This window comes from Monomorium pharaonis, chromosome 9, assembly GCF_013373865.1.
Source record: "Monomorium pharaonis isolate MP-MQ-018 chromosome 9, ASM1337386v2, whole genome shotgun sequence".
Taxonomy (NCBI): Eukaryota; Metazoa; Arthropoda; class Insecta; order Hymenoptera; family Formicidae; genus Monomorium; species Monomorium pharaonis.
Genome location: NC_050475.1, coordinates 22,119,624 through 22,142,738, shown reverse-complemented (window position 1 = coordinate 22,142,738; position 23,115 = coordinate 22,119,624). Strand labels below are relative to the sequence as shown.

At 31.2% G+C, this 23,115-nt stretch overlaps 2 protein-coding genes across 2 annotated transcripts in view; one reads left to right on the top strand and one right to left on the bottom strand.

Annotated features, from left to right (window-relative positions):
- The window catches only part of LOC105835264, a 33,624-nt gene extending 15,390 nt beyond the window's left edge, over positions 1–18,234 (bottom strand). The window contains exon 1 of the mRNA XM_012678375.3: positions 17,499–18,234. The gene's annotated coding sequence lies outside the window, so the exon portion shown is untranslated. The remainder of the gene's footprint in view (positions 1–17,498) is intronic.
- On the top strand, positions 413–22,611 carry LOC118644064 (TWiK family of potassium channels protein 18). The gene is made up of 8 exons (XM_036291778.1): positions 413–902; positions 1,174–1,342; positions 18,641–18,797; positions 18,923–19,010; positions 19,269–19,456; positions 20,031–20,215; positions 21,766–21,914; positions 22,552–22,611. Exons 1-7 carry the CDS (start codon positions 594–596, stop codon positions 21,870–21,872), a joined length of 1,203 nt encoding a protein of 400 aa, XP_036147671.1. The 5' UTR covers positions 413–593; the 3' UTR covers positions 21,873–21,914; positions 22,552–22,611.
- Positions 22,612–23,115: the final 504 nt, after the last annotated feature.

Below are 23,115 nucleotides of genomic sequence, written 5' to 3'. Positions count from 1 at the left end.
ATGTTGATAATGCAATAGCATATATTATTGTATTGAGTACATTTATAGTTGGCAGCCCGCAACTACATATCTTATTGGTTATATTAGATTTTTTTTCAGTGTAGATATTTAATAAAAAATGGACAAGTTAAAAGTTGAAAAGACAAATTACAATTACCTACAAATAATTATATATCTTTGTCTTTAAGCCAACTAAATTAATTTAAGAGAAAAGGTATGATATGTACAACACGTGAATTTAATTTCAAATTAGCGAGCGAGATTTCTGGCGTTCTCTCGATCGGAAACTGATGTTACACGGAACGGAAAGGCAATTTTTCGATTGTGGTTTTCGAGCAACAATGTAAATTCCTGTAGTGATTTGACGGTTTCTCGCGAAAGGCTTTCCTAATTGTCAATGCATTATTAGGGGGCAAGAAGGCTATTAAAGGTGAGGTGATCGCATGATTACGCAAGATGACAGTCTACAGCGGTATCATCGCGTACTATTACGGAATTAGTAACGACGAGAGAGAGAGCTCAGCGTGATGTTGGCGAATCGGTTCCAAGTAACGCGATCGAGGTGACATCGTCGCGAGAAGCCGTCATCATCGATGGAAACGGACGGAACGTCCCGTTCCTCGGCCAGTAGGAGCTGGCAGCGTGGAAGTTATCGGGGCCGAAGCGGAAGAGGGCGGAAACGCAAGCGGAAGCCGTGGGGTGAGCGGATCGTCGACTGGACTAGGGCACTGATAGCCTTCCTCTTCAGTAACGTCGGCATCGTGTGTCTGGTAGTGGGATACACTATAGCGGGCGCCTTTCTATTCACCTATATCGAGGGTAAAATCAGCTTGGATGTCGCCGGCGATGTTATCAAGCTAAGAAATCAAACGGCCGCCAATCTTTGGGAGTTTACTTCCAAGGTGAAAAATTTACATGAATTAAACTACGCGTGCGGTTTTCCGTAGTCACGAAATTAGTTGTGGTATATCCTTGCCGAAGATGTATACGTAGGGATATAGACTTTATCCCCTTTTCAAGTTTTCTTACCTTCACCTACTTCGGATTTGATCTCGCTTTAACTAAAGAGAAAGTATCGAGGAAGAAAAAATGTGAATGTTTTAAACATTGACATCAATATTGTTGATAGCAATTTATTTTTTAATACTTTGATGTTATTAATATTGTTTATAGGAAAATGTTTTTTCGGAAAAACTCTGGAAGGCAAAGGTGAGAGATATTCTCGAAAGTTACCAGAGCGACGTAGTTAAAGCTATAAAAAGTGGGTACGATGGCAGGGAGGAAAACAAGTGGACCTTTGCCGGTGCTTTTCTGTATTCTCTTACAGTGATAACGACAATTGGTGAGTCTCGCTTCTATGTAAATATGTATATGTTTATCGATATATTTTATTAATTTGTTCTCACACACAATTTACTTTCTTATTCGCTTTGATTTCTTAATTTATTTTTTTAATTTAAAATAATATATGTATTTATATTATAACACTTTCATGCGCGCGCACACACACACACACACACACACACACACACACACACACACACACACACCTCTTTGGTATTCACATGTAAAAACAAAAACGCGTGAACAACGTAAAAAATGTAAGGACAAATGTCAGAGAAATTCTTGACCAATATATTATAGACAGTTTAACACTAAAAGTACTGGACAGAAAAAAACTTAGAAAAATTGAAGGTGGTTTCTGTTCTGATTATTATCTATTGAAAATACGTCAAATTTGAAAATTAACGTTATTAGCTTAGTTATTTCGCTGTATATTTTGTACATTGAATGTTTTGTTAAAAATATACCTCTTGTATATAGGCCGTTAATCTTAAAAATAGAAATGGTCAAAAATGATACTTCTAGTGTTAAATATTCGCTAAATATTTTACCATACTGTAATAAATATGACAAGCTTATTTGCGCTGTTAAGTTGTCTAACTAATGCCTGTTTCTTTCATCGTGATTAATAAATAACATTAAAGATTTTTATGTCTGATAAGAAATATTTCGGTATAAAGTTTTTTAATTTTGAATTTTACGATAAAATTGTAAAAGAGAATTAAAAATTTTTTAATATTTTATATTCAAACATTTAGACACTTTACTTGAATAAATTATAATTTAAATATATTATATTATATTCAAATAAGAGATAGATTTGGCATCTGTTTTATAAAATTATAAAAACAAAATGAATCTTTTCAGATGTACGCGTACATATTTATACAAATTCTACATATGCAAATGATACTAAGGACAATACTTTACGTAGTAAGAAAAGTGAATAGAAATTTCAGTGAACATTACACTTTCCAAATAAACAATTACGTCCAAAAATATAAGGAGCAAATTTAAAATGTAAAAACGGATAAACCGAGTTAAAAATAGATGTATAAATTTGATTTGTCTAAAATGTCAGTTGAGAAAAAAAATGTTAAAATCGAGATAGAAAAAGAAACAAAGAGAAAGAGAGAGAGAGAGAGAGAGAGAGAGAAATATTTGTTAAATTTCGATGATTATTTATATCTATTAATTCCTATTTCCCATATTTTTGATTAAATATTTTAGATTACAATTCTTAGATCGTATAAATGTTCAAACATATCAATAAAGTTGAGAAGGCCTAAACAGTCACAGCTAGATCTTGGTGCTGATTATAATATTTTTTAAAATATATTAATTTAATAATCTTAGCTCATATAAATATAAATATATTTTAGATTACATTTCGAAGTATTTAGAAAGTAAGCAAAGAAAAAGTTTAAGCTTACAAAGTTAATAATTATTTCGCGTTGTGCGTGCGCGCAACATCTGACAATTAAAGCTTTTTTATTCGGATAAAAACAAAATTGCAAATTCGATCTGTTCTATGTCAATTGTAAAATAAATTGATCGGTTTATTTATATTTATTAGTACGTATCACACTGAAATAGATTTTTATTATTTTATTAATTTTAATTATTTTCCACATTGCTTTTATTGACTAACAATTAGACTAACTGTTAGTCAATAAAAGCAATGTGGAAAATAATTAAAATTAATAAAAAATATTTCTCATATAATATGTCTCATAATGTTGTATTTCTTATATTATTTTGATATTCTATATATTAAAATAGATTTTCTGACATATTAGAAATTCTATAAAAAAATCTTTATATAAAAACTCTTTTAATTCGAACGAATATTTATCAAAAAAGCACAATGCAATATACAAATCAATTTTCATAGTGTGAAAAAATAAATTTACTGAAATTTTATCAGTCTTAATTTTCTATAAAAAACATTTTTTAATTAATTAATGAGAATTATAAAATCAAGTTTAATAACAAATCAAAATAAACAAACTAATAAGGAAATCGTAAATTTCTCGTTGTCAATTTTCGTAAGCACGTTTGTACAAAAGTCATGTTCTTACAATTAATCTATCGCGATAATGCGTCAAAGGAAATCGAGTTATTTATCACATCAAGCACAAAAATTAACATGAAATAACAATTACTGCTATCTAGGCTGCGAATAGTGTCCTGAGACATAGAATTTATCATTTTCCGGAGCTGCGGCAATGAAAGGGTAAAGTAATATTAATGACTTCAACGTAATAGTGGCTTTGTTCTCAGCGTAGTGTATACTATACTGTATCCGTATACTATACGCGGGTATGCGCAGAGTATAAATCATGATTACTTAGCGAAATTATGCCAAAGGAATTGCACGATTCATAAATTTTATATATATATATATATATATATATATATATATATATATATATCTGTATGTAAATTTTGTGTGTGTGTGTTCATGAATATGGATTTCTGATATCTTATTAAAAAAATATATATATGTATATACAGATTCTAATAAAAATGTATTTAATTAGTAATGAACAATATTAATGACAGAGAATTTTGATATAAATATAAATATTGTCAATGTTACTCCGATAATAAATAAAATTAACAAACATATTCTAATAATTTGATAGTTAGGATAATAAATATTAAATAATTATAATATACTATACTGACCACTGCAATTAAACTACTGATAATTTATACAACTTTCATGAGATTTATGACAATAATAACTGTTCGAAGATTTATTGCATTTTGATAATCATTATACTAACAATTATAATACTATATCTATTGATATCCTTGCTTGAAACACTATTTTGAGGAAATTGCGTATAAATACTAAAATGTAAATTTTATCCATTCGTGCGCGCGCGACGATAATTATTTTCAGCATTCGACATTATCCGAGTTGTTTTCAATAATTGACGCAACGCAAAGTCGGTCGTTTTCGGATTAACAGAATTAATTAACGATACGAAATATTCGATATCGGTGAGGCATGTTGTCCATGAAATTGCAATCATAAATCGATGCACATTAATCAATTAATCCTAAACTCCGTGCGTAATTCAATTCATTATTGCATTATTCAATAAATAAACATATAAAATAATGTTTTCCTTCTTTTTTACTACCTGTAACAATACACCGTATATTTGCTGAAGGCGACGACTTAATAACTAAATAATAGTGTCATATGCAATATTATAATACAATTATGTGTTAAGAAAAACTTTAAAGAATTTGAAATGTATTCGTAAAGGTTTTTCGTAATTGATATTTAAAGTATTAATCACTACACATTACGCTTCTGCCTCCAATGTTAATTATTTCAAATCATCGTTCTTATTCTATATCATAATTATTGATTGACATTAATTGACGAAAGCGGCACTCAGTGAAAGTCATGAAATTAGATTACATTGCTCAACCGTACTTTCTGTATTTTCCTCGCTCGTCGATGTCCTTCATGCAATTGCTACCGAAAATTACCTGTCGTATGTTCCACGACGATGAATTTGCAGACTGCCGAAGACTTCGTTAGGCCGGAAATTAATTAACGTGCACTGATCGTTCGATCCCTTAGGATCGGGGAAGCTCGTTCGCTTACTCGCTCACTCGTTTATTCGTTCGTTCGTCGCAAGGACATCGCTATTGGTCACCACCAACGATCGACGTTCCGTTTCGTCATTAATTAAATTTCTTTAGTGCCCATTAAGCTAAATTAGTAGTTAATCTGCCACACTAATAATCGCAATGTTCGATAACGATATCATGCAAATCAAATTTTGGAAAATTTATTTCTTAAAATTATCCAATACTTTACACAAATTTTTTACAGTGTATATACTATATACACATTTTGGCCTCGAATTTCAAAAACATGGTCAATGTCGAGTTATTTTCCAAATAATTTTCTACTAAAAAGTTAAAAGATAATCTTTCAGAGATTTCATTACTTTACTTTGTGACATATATAAACAGGAATTTAAACGAACGCAAACATAATAGAACTATTGTAATAATCACATATTTTTAAAATAATTTTAAATAAATAATTAAGAGTTCTATTCTTTCTTAATTAAATTTCAAATCTATCAAATTTATACATAACTAGAACACAACAATGCGCGCGCTTCGCGCGCGCCACTTAGCATTTTTATATTGAACATTGCACTTTTTTTTCTTCTGTAATATTACTCTCACACACTTTATCATATTTAATGCCCTTCTCTATCTCACGCTCCTTCTCCCCCTCTCTAAATTACTAATTATATTATTAATGATATTAATTATATTATTTTCATATTGTTCAATATTACTCTTACATTTTACTTTCTTATTTAATCCTCGTCTTTATCTCTCACGCTCTCCCACTCTCCACCCTACGCCTTTCTCTCTCTCTCTAAACACAAGTTAGTAATTATATTATATTTTCATGTTTCTTAATATCACTCTCACATACTTTCACTCCATACTTAATCCCCTTTAAATAAATTAAAAATTATAATATATTATATGTAATGTTACCTGTTAATTTTCAATCAATTTTCAAAACTTTCACTTTCTGGCGAACTCTTTAGAAAATTATTGTACGCGTCAGGAACTATATGAAAACTGCGTTAAAATAAATAAATCTGTCGATATTCAATAAGCACTTCACGTCCAGCTTTCAAAATTCAAGTTTTTCGTCAAGTTTCGTCGGGTAAAATAATTGTTTAAATAATGTTTTAATTAATTATATTACCGGAACTTCTTAGAAACTTATTGTACGCGTCCGAAACTATATGAGAATTGCGTTGAAATAAATAGAACTGTCGATATTTAAACAACATCTCACCTTTAGCCCCCAAAATTCAAGTTTATCGGGCAAAATAATATTTTAAAAAATGTTTTAATTAATTATATCACCGTAACTCTTTAGAAAATTACTGTTCGCGTCCAGAACTATATGAAAACTGCGTTAAAATAAATAAATCTGTCGATATTTCATTAACACTTCACGTCTAACCTTCAAAATTCAAGTTTTCCGAACAAAATAATTGTTTAAAAAATGTTTTAATTAATTATATCACCTGAACTTTATAGAAACATATTGTACGCGTCCCGAACTATATGAGAATTGCGTTCAAATAAATAGATCTGTCGATATTCGATTAGCACTTTACGTCAAGCCTTAAAAATTCAAGTTTTTCAGGCAAAATAATTGTTTAAAAAATGTTCTAATTAATTATATCATCTAAACTGTATAAATACATATTGTACGCGTCCCGAACTATATGAGAATTACGTTAAAATAAATAGATCTGTCGATATTCTATTAGCACTTCACGTCTAGCCCAAAAATTCAAGTTTTTCGGGCAAAATAATTGTTTAAAAAATGTTTTAATTAATTATATCACCTGAACTCTATAGAAACATATTGTACGCGTCCCGAACTATATGAGAATTACGTTAAAATAAATAGATCTGTCGATATTCGATTAGCACTTGACGTGTAGCCTTAGAAATTCAAGTTTTTCGGGCAAAATAATTGTTTAAAAAATGTTCTAATTAATTATATCACCTGAACTTTATAGAAACATAATGTACGCGTCCCAAACTATATGAAAATTGCGTTAAAATAAATAGATCTGTCGATATTCGATTAGCACTTGACGTGTAGCCTTAGAAATTCAAGTTTTTTGGGCAAAATAATTGTTTAAAAAATGTTTTAATTAATTATAACACCTGAACTCTATAGAAACATATTGTACGCGTCCCGAACTATATGAGAATTACGTTAAAATAAATAGATCTGTCGATATTCGATTAGCACTTGACGTGTAGCCTTAGAAATTCAAGTTTTTCGGGCAAAATAATTGTTTAAAAAATGTTTTGATTAATTATATCACCTGAACTCTATAGAAACATATTGTACGCGTCCAGAACTATATGAGAATTACGTTAAAATAAATAGATCTGTCGATATTCGATTAGCACTTGACGTGTAGCCTTAGAAATTCAAGTTTTTCGGGCAAAATAATTGTTTAAAAAATGTTCTAATTAATTATATCACCTGAAATTTATAGAAACATATTGTACGCGTCCCGAACTATATGAAAATTGCGTTAAAATAAATAGATCTGTCGATATTCGATTAGCACTTGACGTGTAGCCTTAGAAATTCAAGTTTTTTGGGCAAAATAATTGTTTAAAAAATGTTTTAATTAATTATAACACCTGAACTCTATAGAAACATATTGTACGCGTCCCGAACTATATGAGAATTACGTTAAAATAAATAGATCTGTCAATATTCGATTAGCACTTGGCGTCCAGCCTTGGAAATTCAAGTTTTTCGGGCAAAATAATTGTTTAAAAAATGTTCTAATTAATTATATCACCTGAACTTTATAGAAACATATTGTACGCGTCCCAAACTATATGAAAATTGCGTTAAAATAAATAGATCTGTCGATATTCGATTAGCACTTGACGTGTAGCCTTAGAAATTCAAGTTTTTTTGGGCAAAATAATTGTTTAAAAAATGTTTTAATTAATTATAACACCTGAACTCTATAGAAACATATTGTACGCGTCCCGAACTATATGAGAATTACGTTAAAATAAATAGATCTGTCAATATTCGATTAGCACTTGGCGTCCAGCCTTGGAAATTCAAGTTTTTCGGGCAAAATAATTGTTTAAAAAATGTTCTAATTAATTATATCACCTGAACTTTATAGAAACATATTGTACGCGTCCCAAACTATATGAAAATTGCGTTAAAATAAATAGATCTGTCGATATTCGATTAGCACTTGACGTGTAGCCTTAGAAATTCAAGTTTTTTTGGGCAAAATAATTGTTTAAAAAATGTTTTAATTAATTATAACACCTGAACTCTATAGAAACATATTGTACGCGTCCCGAACTATATGAGAATTACGTTAAAATAAATAGATCTGTCGATATTCGATTAGCACTTGGCGTCCAGCCTTGGAAATTCAAGTTTTTCGGGCAAAATAATTGTTTAATAAATGTTTTAATTAATTATATCACCTGAACTCTATAGAAACATATTGTACGCGTCCCGAACTATATGAGAATTACGTTAAAATAAATAGATCTGTCGATATTCGATTAGCACTTGACGTGTAGCCTTAGAAATTCAAGTTTTTCGGGCAAAATAATTGTTTAAAAAATGTTCTAATTAATTATATCATCTAAACTGTATAGAAACATATTGTACGCATCCCGAACTATATGAGAATTACGTTAAAATAAATAGATCTGTCGATATTCGATTAGCACTTGGCGTCCAGCCTTGGAAATTCAAGTTTTTCGGGCAAAATAATTGTTTAAAAAATGTTCTAATTAATTATATCACCTGAACTTTATAGAAACATATTGTACGCGTCCCAAACTATATGAAAATTGCGTTAAAATAAATAGATCTGTCGATATTCGATTAGCACTTGACGTGTAGCCTTAGAAATTCAAGTTTTTTTGGGCAAAATAATTGTTTAAAAAATGTTTTAATTAATTATAACACCTGAACTCTATAGAAACATATTGTACGCGTCCCGAACTATATGAGAATTACGTTAAAATAAATAGATCTGTCGATATTCGATTAGCACTTGGCGTCCAGCCTTGGAAATTCAAGTTTTTCGGGCAAAATAATTGTTTAAAAAATGTTTTAATTAATTATATCACCTGAACTCTATAGAAACATATTGTACGCGTCCCGAACTATATGAGAATTACGTTAAAATAAATAGATCTGTCGATATTCGATTAGCACTTGACGTGTAGCCTTAGAAATTCAAGTTTTTCGGGCAAAATAATTGTTTAAAAAATGTTCTAATTAATTATATCATCTAAACTGTATAGAAACATATTGTACGCATCCCGAACTATATGAGAATTACGTTAAAATAAATAGATCTGTCGATATTCGATTAGCACTTGACGTGTAGCCTTAGAAATTTAAGTTTTTCGGGCAAAATAATTGTTTAAAAAATGTTCTAATTAATTATATCACCTGAACTTTATAGAAACATATTGTACGCGTCCCGAACTATATGAAAATTGTGTTAAAATAAATAGATCTGTCGATATTCGATTAGCACTTGACGTGTAGCCTTAGAAATTCAAGTTTTTCGGGCAAAATAATTGTTTAATAAATGTTTTAATTAATTATATCACCTGAACTCTATAGAAACATATTGTACGCGTCCCGAACTATATGAGAATTACGTTAAAATAAATAGATCTGTCGATATTTGAACAGCATCTCACCTTTAGCCCTAAAAAGTCATGTTTTTCGGCAAAATAATTGTTTAAAAAATGTTTTAACTAATTATATCACTGGAACTCTTTAGAAAATTATTGGACGCGTCCGGAACTATATGAAAACTGCGTTTAAAAAAAAAAAAATCTGTTGATATTCAATTAGCTCTTCACGTCCAGCCTTCAAAATTCAAGTTTTCCGGGCAAAATAATTTTCAAAAAAATGTTTTTATTAATTATAACACCATAACTTTTTTAAAAACTATTGTACGCGTCCGTATCTATATGGGAACTGCGTTAAAAAAAACAGAACTATCAATATTCAACCAGTATCTCATGTCTAGACCTATAAATATAAGTTTCCCATCTAGATAGTTGTTGAAAAATACTTTTAAAATTTTTAAATTAATTAATTTTGTCTATCTGAGATGCCAGTTACACCAAATCCACGTGCGCAGACGTTAACGCATATATACGTATGTTTTGTAACAAAAAATTATTTTTTCATTAATTTAATCATCAGAACTATTGATAGAACGTCTCTAAATGATAGGACTCTATAGATTTAGTCTTCTGTGTGGTCGTATATTCGAAATACGGAATGCTATTATGTGATTTTGGAAGTTAGCATCTCATTTATAAAATTTTAATTAAAATAGATAATTCAACGGAACTATTGTTGATATCTATCAAGAACTGTAGAACTATGCTGGAGGCAAGTAATTCTGCAGTATTTTTATGAGATGCTAAACTTTGAGATGCTAACTTCACACACGTTTAATCGGCATCGCGGAAAAGCGACAACAATACTTCGAGAGATGCGAGTATCGATGCCATGCCCTTTTTTAGAAAGAATTCTTACTTTCCCCCCCCCCCCCTTCACTCTCTCTCTCTCTCTCTCTCTCTCTCTCTCTCTCTCTCTCTCTCTCTCTCTTCCTCTCGTATATTTTTTATTTGGCTCTTTTTTCTTTTTCCCTGATTTTTTGTAATTATTTCAATCAACTATCAAAAGTGACAGTTTGACAGCTGAAAATGACACGAAGTAGTTTGACAGCTGGAAATGACACGAAGTGAAGAAAGTTACAACGCACTTAACAACGAGATAGCGAGACAGCCAATCAGCATCTCGGAAAAGCGGCAACAATAAATTCGATTTGATTTAACATCTCCTTTTTTAGATAGGAGGATTTTATTAAAAGTTATTCGTTAATTTTAAACTTTGATGTAAATTACACTACGAAGGTGTTATACGACAACGTTTAAAGTTTAAATATATGATCATGGTCACGATGTTGCATCATTCAAAGTGAACAAAAAGTCTGTTCGAAATTAGGGCATAAAATATTTTATATAGAATAACCATGTTTTCGAAGAATAATAATAGGATAAAAGCGGTTCGTGCTATTGCTGCTTATTTACTGGAATCTGCTATCAGAGAGTGTACAATAAACCAGTCGTCACCTTAACAGAATTACGAATCGTTAGAATTAATCAGTCATATTAATGAGTTACTAATCGTTAATTCTTTATAGGAATAATGCGTTTCCAAAAGATATATTATGTATATCCTTTAGAAACGTAATTATTTAAGCAAAAATAATAATTATTTAACGTAGGTATATGTATGTAACACAATTATTAAACGCAATTATTAGTTATATGTAATAACATACACAATCTGTTTTTTGGTCCTGTCAGTACCTGCCGGCTCGAGTCGCGTTGAGTGAGTGATAACAGATAACTTTAAATTACAAAACAACTTACAATTAGATATTAAGTAAAACATTTGAAAAATGTATAGTCCATCTGGATATAGATATCGATTGACACTCTTGTTCATCAGATTTCATAGATTATCGAAACTTTTAAGCATAATAACTGTAGTATCACAAAAGGATGTGAAAGATGGTTAGCATAACGCGATATAAATCAAGCGTGACAGCGATTGTTCAACATCAGCGGCAACGGGCATAATTAATTTTCAGAGGAAATCATTTCACTGTTAAACTTCTTGACAAGTCGATAAATTGGTGCTGTAATGAAACCTCCCGATTAATCCTCACGATAATTGATCACTAACCATATACGCGATGACACTGTCGCGTCGGTCGTTCTCGTAGTTCGAGACGAAGAATTAACGAACGTACGTACAAGTATGCGCAGGATATTGGTTTTCGTATTTTTGGTTAATTGCCAATAATTCACTGGCCGAAGGCCCGATCTGGATGGACTAATGTCCCTGATACGTCTAACACGTGATACTTGTTACGTGCATGGCAAGACAAGAGTGCCGTTATGCCTATGACGTCATTCTCATCAATACGAACGAAATGCTGTAATATTCAGAATTTAATAATTAATTAATCATTTCCTGTCCAATTATTTCCGAGAATTAAAATATTTATACAAAATTGTCCTAAAACCTTTTTATTATAAATCTCTCTCTTATTAGTTCAGTTTGTATTAATTTATTAGCAGTTTGTACTAATTTATTAGAACATTAATTAATTTCTCCATCATTTTGTGTTAACTTTTAAGTTAACACAATTATTATAATCCAACTTGTTTCAAATACTATTGAATACTATATTAACATACTTTAAACCACCACTAATGGAAACGAGTGCATATTTCATATATGTTAATACATGTCGTGGCGTGTTGCAGTAAATCATCGTGGAAGTGAGAGAAAGAGAATAAAATCGAACGATCTTGGCTGCCAAAATTGTCAGTTAGTGAAAATGATAAACATCACTGGTAGCGCATGCTGTGCTTCAGAACCAGTGGTTATCAGGCATTTAGTATTATCATGTACACCGCTAAAACTAAATGCATATTGTCGACATACATTATTATAGATGCGGAAGCTTTTATGCGTGAATGCACGCAAAATGGTTTGAAACTATATCCCTCCGTTTATTTTCTTTCAATGTAAAATTAAAATTCAATTAAACATAATGTTACACTTATACTTAAATAATTTAATATATACCAAACTTTAAATAATTTCTGTAGAGCTTGAAATTAACTTTAACATTCAATATTATTGTCTCTTAATGACTGAATTCTCAATTAAAATTCGGAAATTAAGAAAAGATCAATTTCAAAAATTTCTTAATTAAAACTAGAGAGAAAAATGCAACGCTTTTAGAAAAATTCATATAAAAATTTTTTGTCTGTGCTTTTGTCAAATTTTGTTAAATCTTGTTAACGACCGTAATTCCGAGATTATATAATTCGCGCGAAGAAATTTATAATAATGAATAGGCGAAATGGTTCTTTCATACGTGTCGACGATGGAAAAACTTCATCATCGGTGAAGTCTGGTAACATTTCTCTAAATATCGATTCCTAATTGATTTCGAAAACGTACGTGCCGACGTGAGTATCGTTATTCATTTAGTGATGGATCTAGGTGTGGCAATAATAATCTGATGGTCTTCAGTGATTTATGTAATGTCATCGTGGACAAACGTCGACGTGTTTTATTCAACAATACTACAACTATACCGGCTTTAAATTTAAATCGATATACAAGCTGTGTATATGCGATTTGAATAACGCGCGTGTAAAATCTAATACAGAAATGAACCAGCTAGAGTTTTTAAGAGTTTACATACTGTAAGAGGCAATCGTACATATATCGCACATAATGCATATTCTGATTGGATACCGAAAACGGAAAAAACATTGTACGTGCAAAACGGCCGAAAAGTCAAATGTCAACGGCAATACGTAACACAACTAGTCGATAAACGTGGGACTCGTTCTATTCGTATCGTCACTCTGGCGTAACGAAAATTTCCTGTCTCTCTTAGTCTTTGATGCACATATACGTGCAACAGCACTCAATTGTTTTTATTATACATGTCGCGCGAATTTCGGTCATATTTTACATGTACAACATATGTATGTACCACCGACCGCGACGCGACGACGCGACGGTGCCACCAAATCTTTCTAAAAAGTGATGATGAAAGAGCGCGTCGCGTCGGCCAATTTCTACTGATTCTCTCGTGATATTTTTCGTGTTAAAACGCCTCAGAACACGACAGATTTTCTAAATAACTTGTAATATGGTTTGCATATTTTTCTTCAATTTACGTTTGAAAACGGCTCATAATAACGGTCATTTCTATCTTACGGAGAACACAATAAAGATTCATTATCTTCATTGCCCGCAGAACTTTAGTCTCCCTTTAGCCTAATCTGTGGTTCTTATTATACAAACATGACGTTGCTAAACTTATTAATGCCTTTTTCGAAAAGCTTTCTGCATATTACAAATTTCTGCGAGCTAGATGATAGACTTTTGTCTTGATAGAAACATAGAACTTGATTTATGTTTAAACTAATATCGAAATTAATTATTAATATTATATTAATATTATAAATATTATAACCGTACAACCTGTGCCAACGACTGTATTGCTACTTATTGCATTCTCATCTCTTTGTGTAGTCTGTAGTCAAACCTGACAATGCGATGAAACGCGAATGACAGACATAGAGATTTCCATCGTCAAAATCATTTTCCATATGCCTCACGCACGTATAGAATTCTACCTTCAGAGAAAAGAATAAAAAATGTTACGGAAAATTGCAATAAAAATATAAATGTTTCAGAATTTTTAATAAAAGAGTACTTGACCGTTTTTGTAAAATACTCCGACTATAAATAAACGCATGTAAGCAAATGCACAATTTTCCACCAAAGTTAATCGGAAAAAAACATTTCTCGTTATTTTATAGATAATTAAACTTGGAAATAAAAATTCTGAAAAGATAACAATTGTTTGAATTGAAATAAGACTAAAGATATTTTAAGATCGATACATGTATTTACATTATAGAATTATAGAAGTTTAATCACTTTATTTTCAATCTCTTTTATATATGTATATAGTATATATATATTAAGAAATCTCAGTCATATATATATATATATATATATATATATATATATATATTATATATATATGACTCTGAGATTTCTTAATATTTAATTTTAAAAAAATGTCAAGTTTAAAAATACTCATTATTACACTAAAAAGTCTTGTTAAATTAATTGGAAATCTGGTAGGTTTAATCAGATTCTGGTTGAATTCAACAAAACTTTTCTTTCAGTGTAAAAGTTAAAATTTTTTTAACACTATATATGCATGTGATTTTATGCACTAGCATTCGTCGACTCGCATAACATGACATTAATTTTCGCGTGTACGATCCATTATTTCCGCTTTCATTTTTGACTAAGAAACGTGCGCATATTACACTGTATATATGCAGGATGGATTCAAAGTTGTACGAAGAATTTTTCCATGGTTTTTATTCAAAATTAACGAAAAATGTTCGTATCAAAATGCAGTTAAACATTTCCGATCTGTTTGAAACACTCGAAACGTACAAATATTTAGTTTCTGTGTGACATGCATATTCTTTAACTGATCATTCATTAATTTTATAAAATAATTTTTCATGCATTTAGTGTCGTACGATGTATGATGTAAAAGCATTTTTTAGTTTTGATTAATGGTAACACTCCGCTTTCCTCATGTTTTCCATTTTTCAGAATAAAATTTAAAGGCAGAATTAAAGAATAGAATATTTAAAGAGTAAGAGTGTTTTTATTTAATAGACACATTGTTTCTTTACGAATCTCTCTCTCTCTCTCTCTCTCTCTCTCTCTCTCTCTCTCTTTCTCTCTCAAATTTCTTCTGCTTCTTTAACTTGAAAGCTTCGTACATCAACGTAAAATAAAATGGAGTTTGTGGCACTGTAAAAGTAACATCTTCATTTGTGGTCGCTTAAGGGAAGATTGTTGGAGAAATTTAATCCTTCTAATGTTAAAAGATGGTACGTACACATAAGAATGTTGTAATTTGTACATTTTAATATTTTAGTTACAATGGTTTAATAAATGAAATTAAATTAAGTAGTTCTGAAAGTTTAGCATCATTAAATAAATAATTATACTTTGCTATATTATCTGTTTTTTGTCAAATTAAAGAATGTAATATTATTTTCATAACAATAACGTACCTTTGATGTGTGCGTGCGCGCGCGTGTGTGTGTACAATGGAATAATATTCTATTTTTTATTTAAGTATATTATTTTTTAATTATTTTATCGTAAAATTAATACAAACTATGTTTCTAGTATTTATTGATACTTACACAATGGAAATATACAGCTTGCAATAGCTTTCGTTACAATCGTTATCTCTCTTTATCATTTTTTTGTAACAATAGAGTTTTGGAAAAATAAATAAAAAATTGTATCGATGAGCCGCTTGTATATCTCGATTGGATTAACAAAGTCGACGTTTCGTTCATTCATTCGCCGACACGCGCATTAAAACGTGTGATGCTAAAAAATCGATGGTTACATGCCGCGAAAGCCATCCGCAACGACGCGGGAAAATCTCTCTCGACACTTTCTGCTGTACAGAATTTTGGACATTGCGTCGGAACGCGAGCAGTTCCGCGACGCGACCCTGATCGGTTTGTTGTGAATTGCGCGAGAGGATTTTTATAGATGGCACGTGAACGACACATCAACTCCATTTTCGCACGAACGAGCGTAACTCGTGCTCTCAAATTAGAAATATTTCAGGATAAATTGTTAAAATTCTCGATTTTTATCTTCTAATATTCTATTATATTTATATCTAATATAATAAATTTTATTGACAAATTATCTGGTGTGATTAATAAGCATCGCAGCAGAACACTAAACCAACAAGAAAATATACGTAAAATATTAATTTTTTATGTATCTTAAATTTCGTGTCTTGCTATAGTATTTGTTTTAATAAAACATCAAGACTAAATTTGAATATTTAAAATTAAATCAAGCATATATAAAGCAAGAATTGTCTGAACCAATTGCTTCTGCCTTTCCTCACTTCAGGATTTTTTTTGGCGAGCAAAAAGGGTGAAAGAAGTGCGCTATAAAACGTCGTCGTGAGTACAAGATATTCGTAGAATATGCATAGACGCGGTTTAAATCCATTTAAAGGCCTTATCTCTCTCATTTATTATCAGCTCATTTATAACCGCCGTTTTAACAACGTTAAAAGTCGCGCCCGCGCGATCATATGTATAACCAGACCGATGTCCACTCTGTCTCAACCAGCATGCCGTAAATCGTTCAAGTGAGTGTTGATTTTCAAAAATTAACGAGATTAAGGTATCCCTCCACTCTTCCCCCCCTTCCGTACGAGAAGAGTGGCTATCTTTTGTCATTTCAATGCGTTAGACGTGCTTCAATACAAAATTCGGTATACTATACTTAAGAAAATGATATTAATCTTCTATTAGCTGTATGATATGCTATAAACTTTTTATCAATCTTAAATTTAATTTTTTGAATTTAATTTTAATTTTCACGTTGACTAATGACATGTAAAATTGCGTAGGAATGTAAATATCGATATAATAAAACTCGTTTTGTGTTAGTCGGTCATTTTGCATGCGAGGCTCTAGTTTGACATGTAGTTTTCCTGAAAAATTACGCTAATGCATACTCTCGTCAGGTTTCCTTTTATATTCAACCGAGATTCTCTACTTCGCGCATATTTGTGTACACGTGTATGATTTAAAAAAAAAAAAAAAAAAAAAAAAAAAAAAAAAAAAAAAAAAAAAGTCAAAAAAGTCAAAAAAGCTTTTTCACGGCGACTTTTGCTTAATTACAAGGCACGCTCCAATTCGCCCCTAATTGCTCTTGCTTTGATTCGACCATTTTTTGGCACTACACTAGAGCTTATTGTTACACATTTTTGTTCTTTTTAAGAATGATAAATGACCAAAAGCTACAGACTAAAATATGGAAATACCCACAAGTTGTCACTTACCTAACAGATCGTGGTAACAGTCGTCGATTAGATTGTTAGAGTATCGTATTGATGGTAAAGGAGATTCTCTCTTCCCCCCTCTCTCTCTCTCTCTTTCTCCTTACAAATAATTAATGTAACAAAACCGAATTTAGTATATTCTTGAATCGAACAAACGAGTAAAAGCGCAAACAAACATTGATTAAACAATTCGCTTCAACGAGTGCGAGCTAGGACGATAATGTTAGCTCTTAAAAAAAACACACACACACACACACACACAAACTTTACCGCGATTTCCTCTAAAACCGCGGAAAATCATTTCGTTGCACATATATCAGCATCCAGATAGAATAATACAAACGCGCAGGTACAATTTCGCGATGCTTTTAAAGATGTTAACTCGATTTTATGGAACATATTTTGCGGTCTTATGAAACATGAAAGTGTTCGAGTAAATTCCTTATGGGATTGTTTATACGTCTCCCGCGAGGTAAACCTGAAACTTTTAGTATCTCGTAGTACATGTGGTCAAACTTTCACAGATATGTTGAAACAGCATCCGATTGAATGATAAAAAAAAATAATTGACGTTCTATAAATGTTTCTGCTATAATAGAATTACATAGTTACTCTATAATTAAATAAAGAGAGATCGAGTTACTTAATTAATTTAAATATGACACTCAATTGTTAAGAAATTTTCTATCGACTTTATCTAATATATTATCTAATTACATTTTTTGTCAAGATATACAAATAAATGGTTCTTAGAAAATGTAATGATATTTTGGATAAACAAAAACTATACGTTAAAAGATTTTTATTTGAATCATAAAAGACTTCGCAATGATAATGACGGGCTTCATAAGCCTCTTTATAAATAATCCATTATTTTTTCTCGCAATTTTATATTCCGACATTCGACATAAATTTTTTTATTTTTGGAATAAATATTTTAATCGTTTACGTTTAATTAATAATTTGAACGGCACGATACTGGGTTTCTACTAAAACACCGCGCGCGCGTGGGGCGGAGCCATAAATTAATCAAAATAAATCGACTCACGTGGAGGGATGGATGAAGCAAGAAACAGAAATCAGAGACGAAGCAACGAAGCTCATCGATAAACTCACTTGCAGCGTTCTCGTTTACTGCGCAGGTTACGGCAACATTTGTCCCAGGACGAAATGGGGCAAAGTCGTGACTATAGTGTACGCAATAATAGGAATGCCGCTTTTCCTTCTCTACCTCAGCAATATCGGTGACATTCTGGCCAGAAGCTTCAAGTGGACCTACGCCCGCTGTTGCTTGTGCAAGTAAGACCATTCTTCTTTTTGCAAAAGTGTGTCACGTTCCTATTGAACTTTTCAGTATCTTTTTCAATAGCGTAAAACAGGTTTGAAACCGTCATTGTCGAATTAATCACGATTAATTTTTCAAGATGTCGAAGAAGACAGTACGGTAACGCGGCAAGCGCAAGATCGTCGGAGATATCGAATGATCTGACTGCGAAAAGAGATCGGTGGCAGGTAAGCGACGGGCACTGCAATTGGATCATATTTTAATTAAGTAACATCGTGATGCGATAAAGTGCGGAACTTTCATAAGGAAACTTTCCGAATTATTAATTATATCCGTATCTTCGTAATCCAAAACGGAGATAAGGCTAAAATTTTTTCAATCTTCCCAATATCAATTGTATTAATGTTCGCTAATGAGATACATCTGATATTTTTAAGATATCAAATACAGAATACAAGATTTTCAAACAAAACTTGTGTCTGCAGGTTGTAAGCACATATGGCGAGGAAATAGATACGTCGAGTTTGGATGTAGAAGAAACTTTGCCTAGAGACCACGATAATGGCGGCGTTGATGAAGGCGATGTCAACGACGAAGATGATGACGAGAGTGACAGCTACGATCCTCAACATGTGACGGTGCCGTTAACTCTCTGTCTCGCTATTATGGCAGGGTGAGCATCCGACGAAAGAGAATAGAACGAGAGAAAGTAGAACATTATTAATAAAAAGATTTTTTACTTTTACAGAACACAATAGATAAATGTACGATTTAAAAGGAAATAATAAGAATTTTATTTCTTTTAATAGAAATAGTTTCTTTATATAAAGTTTTAATAAAATAAAAATTTGAAATATATATTATATATTATACATACATACATACATACATACATACATATATATATATATATATATATATATATATATAATGTCATGTTCTAAAAATTAATGTAAAATATACACAATTCTTTCTGACGTTACTTAATATAAAAAAATGCAAGTGTTTAATCTTCGAAATTGGAGATCGATTGATTCCGAGGTTGACCAATTGCTTTCGATTCAAATTTAAATTCTATTATGATAAGATTATAAAGTCTAATTGTAATGTTACGGTGATCACGAGTCTAACATTCTGTGATTAAACTTGAACGTTTTTTTTTTACTTTCTTTCGGAAATTCAAGAAAACCGATGATAAAAGCATCCAAACCGAACATATCTTTCTTTATTTTTTGCTCTTAATATAGGTATATTTGGGGCGGTGCAGTGCTATTTTCGATATGGGAGAATTGGAATATGTTAGATGGTTCTTACTTCTGCTTCGTCTCTTTGTCGACCATAGGTTTCGGCGACTTCGTACCTGGTGATAAGATTTACTCTGGGCAAGGCCTCGATTTGTCTTTCATCATCTGTTCTATGTACCTGATGCTCGGTAAGATTTACATACACAACCACGCAGCTCTAATTAAAATGTAAAAATCTACAAGAAATTCAGAGTTTCTTTCAAAGAAAATCTTTTCTTCTTAACTATTCCAAATAAAATTTTCTCTTATAAAGAGAAGACTGTGTTTGTGTTATTACGTTATAGATTAAAAGGACATAAGAAATTATTTGATTTAATCGTATATTTTAGCTGTTAACAAATTGAGATAAAAAATAGATAAATAGTCCTTTAAGAAATCCGATTGCCGCAGAATTCTCGATGCTTAAACGGCGCGAAGACAATAGTTTTAAAAGAGATCAACCGCTTTAAATTCTGCAATGCAATTTTATCCGTTACTATACTATAGGTTTCCGTGCTGCGAGCGCATTAAGTCCGTTTCAATCAATACCCGATTGCCGGGCAGATTTTTTGTGGAAAATATTCAAGTGCTTTCAAACGTTTCGATCGCTTCCGTATTGAGCGGCGCTTCCAATTCGCTCAACAATTGACGCAATAATAATAAGTCAGCGATGCTTAAAATCACGCTCTAATATAATACTTGATGCAGACACTCTCGTGAACTTGACACACCATATTCAAAAATTCAAAAGTTTCTTTAGAGTTCTAGTATCCTTTCGAATAGTTCTGGAGTTCTCCGTAAAAATTTTCAAGAGTTTCGTTGATTAAATATTAAAAACATTTAAAAATATAAAAATATAAGGTGCTAACCTTTCGTGGCACTTCAAATCTAAAAACAAAAATAATAATAATTTCTGTTCTATTTTCCTATAATTTTCAGAGAGTTTTATAGTTCGTGACAATTTCAACGCATTTTGCAAAGAGTTCCGACAATTAATAATTTTTAATTAATTATTTAAGCCGACCGCTGGCGCACCATTTACGATTGATAGGATGTGCTGACAGTTTCTATCACTTTTTCAACAGTTCCTAACAGTTCTCGCATAGTTCCAACTGTTTCAATGCATTTTGCAAAGGGTTTTGTCGATTAATTATCTTTAAAAAAGTTGGATTTATCTTAAAATACCAAAAAATCTACCCGACTTAAATAATTATAAAATTAATTAAAAATTATTAATTGACAGAACTCTTTGTAAAATGCGTTAAAATTGTCAGAAACTATAAAACTCTTTGAGAACTATAGGAAAATAAGATGAAAATTAATTTTTTTTAAACTTGAGGTGCCACGGAAGTTTAGCACCTTATATTTTGTTTTTTTTATTTTAATTAATTCGGTCGAACTATTGATATAAACTATCAGGAACTGTAGAACTATTGTAAAACAAGCTAGAACTCCTAAGAAATAATTGATTTTTACGATCCAGTGCGCTGCGTGAACTTAGCGTACCATATTTTTAAATTCAATTTTTTTTATATTTAACCAACGGAACTCTTAAAAATTCATACAGAGAACTCTAGAACTATTCGAAAGAATACTAGAATTCTAAGGAAACTTTTAGATTTTTGAATATGGTGTGCCAAATTCATGGGAGTGATGTACACTTTACAGAGAGACATTCACAATATTTTTGCATTTTCAGGAATGGCGTTAATTGCTATGTGTTTTAATCTCATGCAAGAGGAAGTAATCGCGAAGATACGCAACTTGATACGTATCGTCAAGTACATATTCAGATGTGAAAGATGACAAACGAGTTTTCATCGTGATTCTGTATCACCACGATAATTGGTGAGTTAGCAAATTTTTCTCTTTTCGCTTATTCAATAATCTGATGACTTTGTGATGATTTTTAGATTTTTCTTTTTCTTTATCTTTACCGCAAGAAAGATATGCTACAATTTAATTTAATTTTTTCAGTCTAATGCTCTAAAAAATACAATCGCGCGAGACAATATCAAAGTTTTACTGTAATTTTTTGTGAAAATATTGCTTGCGCTAGATGCATTCCGTGTGATCAAAGACCAATCTTCGTATCGTTTGTACTTTTAACGTCCTCTCCTTTTTGAACTCTTCGTCAAATCTCTCGCGAGGTGTAGAGACGTAATTTAAGTGCCTCGAGCAGAAAGCGAATAGGATTGAACAATCTAGTTGAAGAGCTGTACTATAACGCCAGCGAGAATGATAAGACAAAAATCATAAACGATAATAAATTCTATGCGCGATTATTCTGCGTCGAGAAAAATCCGGGCGTATTTGCTCTTTGAGAGGAAAAAATTTTGTAAAAAACTTTTAAATTTGCTATTATCAGTAAAATTAGATGTCTGAAGTAGCACTTTGTAAGCATTAAATATTAGTTGTATTACATTTTTTGAAATAGAATAATTTTACAAAATCTTTTTGTTCGACAAAATTTTACTATTTCCAGAATTGCATTTCTAGAATTTCTCGTTTATACGTTTATCGAATTATTTGTCGAAGCGAACATTCTGTCGACGCGAGAATAGAGATGAGTCACGTCACTGCGCAAATATATCGATACACACACATACAAAATATGTGTGTTTCGATAGACGTATCGAGCTGTCGTTTTCGCGTCGAATTACGCAAAAGAAAACAAATCGAAGATGCTGGAAAATCACGCTCTAACATAAAACTTGATGCAGAAACTAAACATCATGCAGCATAGAAAAATTCAAAAGTTTCTTTAGAGTTCTAGTATCCTTTCGAATAGTTCTGGAGTTCTCCGTAAAAATTTTCAAGAGTTTCGTTGATGAAAACAAATGAAAAACATTTAAAATAGATGACTAAATAATCAAGTTTTGCAAAATTAAATTACTAATAATTATATTGATAATTGTCCTATAATTTCAGAGAGTTTTATAGTTCGTGACAATTTCAACGCATTTTGCAAAGAGTTCCGACAATAAATAAATTTAATTAATTATAAACCGCTGGCGCACCATTACGATTGATAGGATGTGCTGACAGT